The 9,259-nt window shown below is 57.8% G+C and overlaps 1 protein-coding gene across 1 annotated transcript; it reads right to left on the bottom strand.

Moving 5' to 3' along the window:
- Window positions 1–4,297: 4,297 nt before the first annotated feature.
- On the bottom strand, window positions 4,298–7,236 carry PRCD (photoreceptor disc component). Its single transcript, XM_077756892.1, has 3 exons — window positions 7,163–7,236; window positions 6,800–6,868; window positions 4,298–4,319 (listed from the first exon to the last, which is right to left on the bottom strand). Exons 1-3 carry the CDS (start codon window positions 7,234–7,236, stop codon window positions 4,298–4,300), a joined length of 165 nt encoding a protein of 54 aa, XP_077613018.1.
- Window positions 7,237–9,259: the final 2,023 nt, after the last annotated feature.

Below are 9,259 nucleotides of genomic sequence, written 5' to 3'. Positions count from 1 at the left end.
CAATCCCCGCCGGCCCACCCGCAGAGGTATCCCTGGGGTGGGGCCACAGCTACCCCTCCTGGTGCCCTGGTAGACAGGTCACACCCAGGATGTCCTCAAGCCCCCACTCCAGTCCTCCACGCCCCAACACCTTCACGGGCTCTGACATCACGTTGCCCCGGCACCCTTCCTGGTGTCACTACTAGCTATGAGTGACCTTGAACAAGCTCTGTGAACTTCACTCTCCTCATTGGGTAAATGAGGATAACACCAGTTCCTGCCTCATCAATGAGACCATGCATATAAATAAAGCACCTGGCCCAGTGCCTGGTACCTAATAAGCGTTTGAGACGCATTAACATTATTAATAAGATCATTAGTATCATTATTATATTACCGTAAACCTTGGCCGTTTTCCTTCTTTTGATGACTTCCCAGTGGCTCAAGGTCTTGGGCTTCTTCCTAACAGTGAGGTCCTGTAGTGGCCCTGCTCTTGTCTCGGGCCGGGGCCTCTGCTCTCTGCCCTTGCCCAGGACCACCCTGCCCACATCCACACAACCGCACGTCTGGGAGGGGCGGGGTACTCCCCATGGTCGCATCTGCGCCTGACGGTGACACAGGACAGCAGCAGCTGCTGTGTCTGCTTCCCTTGCCCCGCCCCCCCCAGCCTGCCCCTGCCGTGTTAGCTCATTAGCTCCCTGGCTGTGTTCCAATCTCCAGGAGAGACTGGTAGCAACCCCGAGTCTCAGCCACACGAGGAGCAGACAGCAGCACCTCCCCGCTCCCCACTGCGCCCTCGGCCACCCTGCAGCTCAAGCAGTCTTCTCCCTGTCACTCAGGCTCCGACCAGCAGAGAGATTAGCATGCAGACAGAGGACAGAGAAGCGTCAGGGCAATCGCCTCCTGTCTTCTCAGGGCAAAGAGGCATTTGGGAAGTGGAACTTGGCAGTTGGAGGGGAGGCGTCCAGGCCAGGACTCCCGCCCGAGGCTGGGACGGGGTCGTAGGCACCCAGAGACGACAGTGAAACTCCCTCGTACAGCCTGACTGGGTGCTGGGTCTTACCAGGAGCCCTGCTCTGTGCTCTTTTTCAAAGATATATATATATGTATATTTTTTAATGTTTATTTATTTTTGAGACAGAGCATGAGCAGAGNACGAACCATGAGATCATGACCTGAGCCAAAGCCAGACGCTTAACCATATGAGCCACCTGGGCGCCCCCACTCTGACTTTTTCAGAATTGGCCATCACCCCGCTGTTGTGTGTGCAGAAAGACCACGGGCAGGAAGGGCTATGCAGTGAGGAAGTGGATGAAGGACTAGCTATTCTGAACCTTCTGTTGTTGGGAAGTTGGTTATCCAATAAGCGACAGGTCACTAAGCGACAGGTCACGAAGGCTGTGGCTCTGGCTCAGATATATTGAACGCTGACTGTGGGTGCTCAGCACTCTATGCGCGTGATCTAATTTACCCCTTGCAACAATCGCCTCACTGTTCCCTTCCTCTTCTGAGAACCCCCAAGCAGGGGGTTCCGGACCCCACCCAAGGCCACAGACAGGGGAAGCGACAGGGAGAGCCGAGATTCAAATCCCGCGCTCTGACTCCAGACTCCTCGCTCTTAGATCCTGCCTTGTATTTCACGGTGGCCACCACCCTGCACCAGGGATGTGCCAGCCCTTGCCNTCCCAAGCAGCAGCTTTTTCCAAGGAAATGGGGTGGGGAGAAGGACTCAGCCTTTTGGGGACGTTGGGCCCACCCCCTGCAACGGGAGGGAGATAGATCGTGGGCTGAGGAAGGAGCACCCCAGGCCCCCGCAGCCTTCTGCAGAGGAGTCCTCGGCGGAGGATGCCCACTTCCTGCGGCCTGAGCTGCAAATGTGCGGGCTGTGCAGCGCGCCCAGGGGTGGGAGAGGCCCCGGGAATAAGAGGCGAGCGTGGGCCGGGTGTGCGGGGAAGGTGTAAACACAATCTGCTCCCACCAGAGCCNCCAGCAGCCGCCAGGGCCAGCAGACCCCTCCCCCGTGCCCTGCACCCCTTCCCCTGGCGTCCCCTCCCTTCTCCCGGGACGGAAGCCCACAGTCTCCCGAACAGGCTCCTAGAAGAGTGCTGCAAAGGGGTGTCACTTCGTGGATGTGCGTCTGGGCCGCGAGCCAGCCCCTGTCCAGCCAGGGTGACCTTGGCCTGACAATTCCTCAGACTAGTGGAAGCAGACAGGGTGACTTGGAAATGGCAGGGAGCAGAGGCGGGGCTGCAGTGACAGGAACGCGGCAAACAGAGACCAGGGTGAGCTCAAAGGTAGGGGCGGGGAGTGCAGGCTGGGTCCCCGCCAGAGCAGTGCTGCCCGTGGCCCGCAGCCCGACAGCCCCGTCACTGGGCAAGGCGCGGCCTCGCGGGAGAAAGACAGGCTGACAGGCGCGGAGACAGGTTGTCAAGACCTCCGGAGCCCAGTCTGTCTCCAGCACGGAGCTCCTTTCCCTGCTCTGACCCTTCCCCTGACTCCCGACCTGCCCTGCTTCTAGAGGCTTCCATGGCACTGCCAGGTTCCCAGCCGTATCCGCGGCCCCTCTCCACTCGTTTCAGCGTGGGTCCCCTCTGTCTGCGGCATCTCCCCCTTTCCTTCCCGCGGATGTGGAGTCAGGGCCGCGGAGGGACTGCCTTCTAGAGAATTCCCCCCAGCTGCTGCCTCCTGAAAGCAGGGGCAAAGGCCAGCCAGGCTGAGACGTCCCTGGTGCGCAGTGGGCCTGGATGGGAGGGAGGGGTGCATGTGTGGGCAGGGGTGGAGGCGGGAGGGGGGCTTTGGAAGATGAATGGCTTCCAGACAGTCGAGAGCAGCTGGTCTGCAGGGTCTGCGCCTGGATCTTGGGGAGCAGGAGCGGAAATCTGCTTTTATCTCTGCTCTGGATCGGCCAGGACTGCGAGGAGCCGCAGCTGGGGGCAAGGGAGGCTGCCGCTGTTACTGAGCAGTCAGCAGACTGACAAAAACGAGTGTCACGCTTCTCCCCTTCCCCGTGCCACTGTCCCTTTGGAACGCGCGCACGCGTGCACACACACGCACGGAAAAAATCACGCTCAGGCAGACCAGCGGAGGGATGCCTCCTTGCAGCCACAGGCTGATGTGTCACAAATCCAACTGGCATTTCTGGCCGATCATTTCAGCAGCGCAGTTAGTGACAGGGTGAGCTCTGGGGACCCAGGAAAGGCAAGTGCCACAGGGAAGGGAGTGCCCCCGCGGCAAAGTGCCATCACGCAGCCTGGGACCGCCAGCTTTGGGGGCTGCCCGAGAACCCCTTCTCTCACAGAGCGGCTGCCTGGGCCCTGGTGGGTAAGAGCGCGGGCTCTATAGACTCCATCTGAGGCTGGGGGCCCTGGGGGGGGTCCCCCATTAACTAGCTAGATGCTACTGGACAGATTCATTCATCTGTGTCTCCTCATTTCTGAACTGGATACTAACATGTCCAATCTCCTCAGGTCATTGCAAGGATTAGATCTGTGAATGAGAAACCCTTCCACGGTGAACTTGAGCCATCACGTTGGTTCTGGGGCTCCTCGCTCCCTACCTGCACCTCCCTGAGCCTGGGCTGCTGGGGCCCAGGAAACCCCACTGAGTCCCTCCCCGGACCTGCCTCGAGGATCCTCAGGATCTCAGAGGAAGGGAGCTCATCCCAGAGCAATAATACCTCTGCCCGTCATGCCTGCCCCAGCCAGGCTTTGGCTGGGGGGCCCCACAACCAGGGCCCGGGGCAAAGAGAGGCCAGGCAGGTCCAGGGGCCGAAAGGGAGGGGTCTGCGTTCTCCATTGCTGCTCTTCCCCCACCCTCCTTCTCGCTGCTGCTGCTTCCACAGCGTCCTTTGTGGGGAAGGGGGCAAACCAGGACCTGAACTGAAACAGAAGACCAGACCAGATGGACCCTTCCTCCCACGCCAAGGCAAGGGCTTGTGTCGCAGAATGGGCATTCCAGAGCATCATCTCTCCCTTAGAAGTCCTCAGGCCCCCAGCGTGACCACCACCCCATCCCCAAGCCCAGAAAATGCTGTCAAGATCACACATCATTCCCTTAAAACTAACCCTTGCCCTGTAGCCTGGACCATAACGGGCTCAAGGTAGAAGCTGATGGGAGCCCACCCCCCTTATTCTCAACCACAGATGAGCACAGAGCTGAGGGCGGCCTCCTGTGCTCCCACAGGGCCAGGCCTTGTAGAATCTTCCTTCCTTGTCCCCAGCCCAGCCTTCTACCCTCCAGGGTTCATGGCCCTGCCCTACCTGCCTCTCCCAGCCGATCCCAGTCCCTGGGGCCGAGCTCCGCCCGAAGAGATGAAGCCTTATTTCAGAGGCTCTTTCTTCCTAAACAGAAAAGCGCAGAAGTCAGAAGATTGTCGGGGATGACCTTTCCATGTTTCTGGACTTCCTCTTCCTCCCAACCCCTGCCTAGCGACTCACCCCACTATCAAGGGGTAGGAGTGGCCGGGAAAGTGGTTGGAATCGGAGAGCAGAAATTTCAGCCCTGATGCCACCCAGGCCAGCCATTCAGGGCAGCCACTATAAGCAGGAGGTGTCAGATGCCCGGCCAATTTTTCCAATGAAATGAGTCCTGACAAGTCATTAGGCAACTACTCCCTTTGAGCAAGACCAGACCAGGCCGGGCCAGATGGTCCAGATTTGGCTCTGTTCTCCTGAAAGGGGGCCCAGGCCCATTTCATGCAGAGAAGATGGACTGCCTGAATTCAGGGACCTGTCAAACCCCATCGGCCCTAAGTCAGATGGATGACCTTGAGCAAGTAATTTACGTGCCACGTCCCTCAGTTTCCTCCACATGAAGGAGAGATAGAAACACTCGTTTTGGGGCGCCTGGGTGGCTCCGTCAGTTAAGCATCCAACTCTTGATTTCGGCTCAGATCATGATCTCATGATTCATGGTTCAAGCCCCGCTTCCGGCTCTGCACTGACAGTGTGGAGCCTGCTTGGGATTCTCTCTCTCTCCCTCTCTCCCTGCCCCTCCCCAGCTTGTGTGTGCTCTCTCTCTCTCAAAATAAATAAATAGAAAGAAAGACAGACAGACGAAAGAAAGAAAGAAAGAAAGAAAGAAAGAAAGAAAGAAAGAAAGAAAGAAAGAAAGAAAGAAAGAAAGAAAAGGAAAGAGAAAAAAGAGAAAGAAAGAAAAGGAAAGAGAAAGAAAGAAAGAAAGAAAGAAAGAAAGAGGAAGGAAGGAAGGAGGGAAAGAGAGAGAGAAAGAAAGAGAGAGAGAGAAAGGAAGGAAGGAAGGGGACATGTGTCTTGTCAACCCTCTGGGACTGTTGAAATTTAAAAGTGAGTTAATACACAAGAGACTTTTGGGGAAGAAAAAACCTCCGATCCAGTGTCAAGTAACAACAGGAGAAGAGTCAGCATTTACCGAGCAGCTACCTGGTGCCAAGTGCTTTACGATTATCTTAATTTCAACCTCACAAACCCCTCACACCATCCTCTCGTTAATCCCAGTTCATATGTCAATAAAAAGATTACGTAATATTCCCAGAGTCTCTCAATCAGCAAGAGCGGAGTCGGAACTTGAACTCTGTGGACCTCCAGACCCAAACTCCACAGGGAGGACCAGTCATTTGAGAGCCTCCTCCGCGCGAGGTCCGGGGCTCACCATTTCGCCACGGTCCGCCCACGTCACCGGTATGAGTACTTGGGCACTATGGTGACCATCTCAGCTAGCCTAGATGTCAAGGAAGGGCATCACAGGAATGCCTGCTTCCGGCACAGGCCTGGGGCTTTCCCAGTGGGCCTGCTGACATTCACAGGCTGGGGGAGTCCCAGCACCAAGGAGGAATTAGGAGCCGCACATGGAGAGAGACTCGCGTTCTCATGGCGCCCCAGTCCCTGTGTGTCTAAGGGGCGCTGCGGGCAGGTCCCTCACTCGGAAAGAGACACAGGGGCGCACCAGCCGGCAGGCATGCTGAGGGCTCAGCCATCTAAGCCCTGTCGGGAGACGCCTTTCCACCAAGGGCCCTGGAACCCAAGAGCATCATACTCTTTGTTTCACGAGGTGTGAAAGAAGGCTAGTCGACCTTTCGCAGGAAAGAATGTCGCTTCCCATAGGACTCCCACACCAGCAGGGGGTCCCCAGGCACAAAAGAACGTGCAAAACAGTACGTTCTTCATAAAGATCTGTTGATTTTTTTTTCAGTGTTTTTTTTTTGACAGGCATAGGAGCCCCTGTCATCAACAGCCACTGGTCACCCAGGGAAGGAAAAACCCAGAAGTTCCCAAAACTTCACCCCTTGTAAAGGCCACATGGTTTCAGCCTATGGAAGAGTTAACTTTCGGGCCACTGGAGACGGCGTCCTGCCCGCAGGGGCTGCTCGGCCAATGGCGCTCGATGCCGGTGATGTCATGTTCTTCCTGCGCCTTCTATTGGGGATTGGACGGCGAATCCTGCTAGAGGCTCAGGCAGAGGAGTCGCTGAGGCTGAGCGGGGGCAGCAGGGGAGGGGGAAGGGAAGGCGAGCAAAGCAACGTAGGGCTGCTTCTGCCTCATCCCTCTCTCCAGTCCCCCTGCACCTTCCGATAGAAGGGACCCTGGGGACCAGCCTGCAACAGGCGGAGCAGCTGTGGCCCAGAGGAGAGGCTGGGGGCTCCCAGCGCCAGCTGGAGAAAACAGATACTCAGTCTGCCCAGCAGACACACAGGGAGCAAGGTGGCTGAGGCGAGGGGCCAGCATACAGCGCTCAGCTCACATACTCACTCCTGGTCCTCCCCAGGCACCGACAGGGGCGGGGAGAGCGGTAGCTTCCTAGGACGCCCCCTCCCTCCTCCACCCCACATTCTCTGCTGCCTTACCTGTCTGAGGACTGGAGGCCTGCGTCCAAGCTGCTGCCCATAACTGCCCCATCGAGTCCACTGGCCTCTCTGTGGGCGGGAGAAACGGGCAGGAAGGGCTGCGGGCAGTGCCCAGACCCCGACCCCCTCTCCCGCAGGACCCAGCTGTGCTGAGCTGTGGGCCTCGGAGCTTCAGCCAGAGTCTCCAATGAGCTGCAAGTTCCCCCTGCTCTGGAGGGGAAGCCTCTCAGGGACTCCCGGCACCCCCCTCCCAGCCTCCCTGGAGGTCCAGGCAACCTCTGCCCACCTTCGGCTTCACCCTCGTCCCACCCAGTAGGGTCTCCCCCTCCTCCACCCGAGCCCATGGCCCGGTCAGCTTCTCACGGTTGGACCCGGTTGGCGAATCGGCGGCGCCAGAGCATGGCCAAGGTGCTGAGCAGGAAGAGGGTGGTGCACATGTCTCAGCCGCCCCATCCCCTCCCAGGCCGGGTCTGCAGAAGAAGGGGCCACAATGGCCCTGCCTGCTCTCACCAGCCGCTGCTTTGTCTGTCGGCTCCTGCCGGCGATGGATTAGGAGGCTCAAGCTGATTAGTGGGGTCAGCAGACCCGACCTTGTGCAGACTGATTAATCTCCCCAGGCCCAGGCTGTCCCCCGCTGTGGCAGGTAAATGCACCTGTCTGTTCTGGATGCAGATGGGATGTAGACGAGACGAGGACCCGGGTCTGGCCTTCAAGGGGCTTCTAGTCTGGACATGTGCACGGGCAAGTTACATAAATGCCCACCTAGAGTGACTTAGGGGAACAAAGGCATCTGCCGAGCACCGTGGGGGCTGTAGGCGTCAGGAGAGGAGCCTGCGGTATCTGAATTTGCAGGTGCTCACGGAAGGCTGGGCCCCCAGACAGAAGACTCTGGCAGGGCTGCAGACTTGAAAGCACAGGGCATGTTCCAGAAACTGGAAGTTGAGGGGCGGCGGGACAATGATGTCACTGGGGAGGCATCGGGCGGGAGGAAGGGAGGAGAGCGTTGTTAGATGATGAAGCCAGGAAGACAAGGGAGGCCAGGGAGTGAAGGGCCGGCTAAGTGGTTCAGTTCTTCCCTCCGGACAATCCTCTCCAATGTCACCGACACCACACCTCCCTCCGTAAAAGACCGAATTTAAGCGTGCACTCAAGAAATAGGTGTACGCAGCCAGTTATAAATTATATACTAGACTTCTGTGCAAATATAGTCCTGCCCCATAAACACACGTAAAACTTGTAAAGGATGAGATCAAACTAAACAGAAAAAAAGATCGCTCCTACTTCCTTTCCACGGCCCAGTGGAAACTCTTGGGAAGGGCACTGTAATGGCTCTGGGTGTCCGATCAGGGGGGTTCAGTGAGGTGGCCCGGTGCGGTGGGCTCAGTCTTGGCCCAGGCAGCATGTGGCGCACATGGTCTGAACATCCCCCCTCCTTCATCCCTCTCTCCAAGTCCTCCCGAAGAAGAAGGCACTGGGTTTTCCTTCCCTTGACTGAGAGGGAGGCAGTGTTGAGGGATCTCCTGCCCAAGACTGCAGGGGCGCCTCCACCCTGAGGTTCAGAGAGGGTGTATGTGGGCTCACAACTTCCAAACATGATTTTTTATTTTTATTTTTTTAGTTTTAAGTGTGCATTTACTTTTGAGAGAGAGAGACAGACAGACAGACAGAGCACCAGCTGGGGAGGGGCACAGAGAGAGGGAGACACAGAATCTGAAGACAGGCTCCAGGCTCTGAGCTGCCAGCACAGAGCCAGACACGTGGCTCGAACCCACGAACCTCGAGATCTTGACCTGAGCCGATGTCAGAGGCTCAACTGACTGAGCCACCCAGGCACCCCCAAACATAATTTGTAAGATACATTACCCAAAGCCTAAGAGGAAAGCCAAGGTCTTCTGGTAGCTGCAGTGGGACATAAAGTTTGGGGAAGGGCAGGGTCTCCGGGCGTTAGGAGACATGGACGCTGGCGTCAGGCTTGGTCTGGGAGTCAGAGGGGGGAGCTGGCTGTCCCGGGTGCAACAGTTGCTCGATGGGTGGGGACCCTTCGGCTATCTGAGGCCCAGCCCCCACCTCTGGTCCAGTGGCGCTCACATCTCTCTGAGCAGGCCCGCAGGACAAGAACTTGTCTCTTCCATGCCCAGAACCCCTCCCTAATCGGAGCCTTGGTAGCTGAGATGTCTCCAGCGGCCTGGGCCTCCCCAAGATTCCCTGACACCTTCGCCCCAGGACCTCTTTGCGCGGCCAGCAGCCTCTCCTTCGGACTTCCCTCCGCCAGGGCCGGGATTCTGGGCAGCGCCTGTTTTGTTGCCTCCCCGTGTCATTAATAAGCCACCCAGGGACTTTTTTCCGATGCCTTGGACGCCTTGTGCACGTACCGAGGGGGAGGGGATGCTGGCCGGAAGGACCGGGGGCCGCAGGCCTCTGGCGCTGAAGTTGGACAGCCGGCCCCCATCCCGCAGNGGA

Source organism: Crocuta crocuta, unplaced genomic scaffold, assembly GCF_008692635.1.
Source record: "Crocuta crocuta isolate KB4526 unplaced genomic scaffold, BGI_CrCroc_1.0 scaffold50, whole genome shotgun sequence".
Taxonomy (NCBI): Eukaryota; Metazoa; Chordata; class Mammalia; order Carnivora; family Hyaenidae; genus Crocuta; species Crocuta crocuta.
This window is presented reverse-complemented; position numbering and strand designations above follow the sequence as displayed.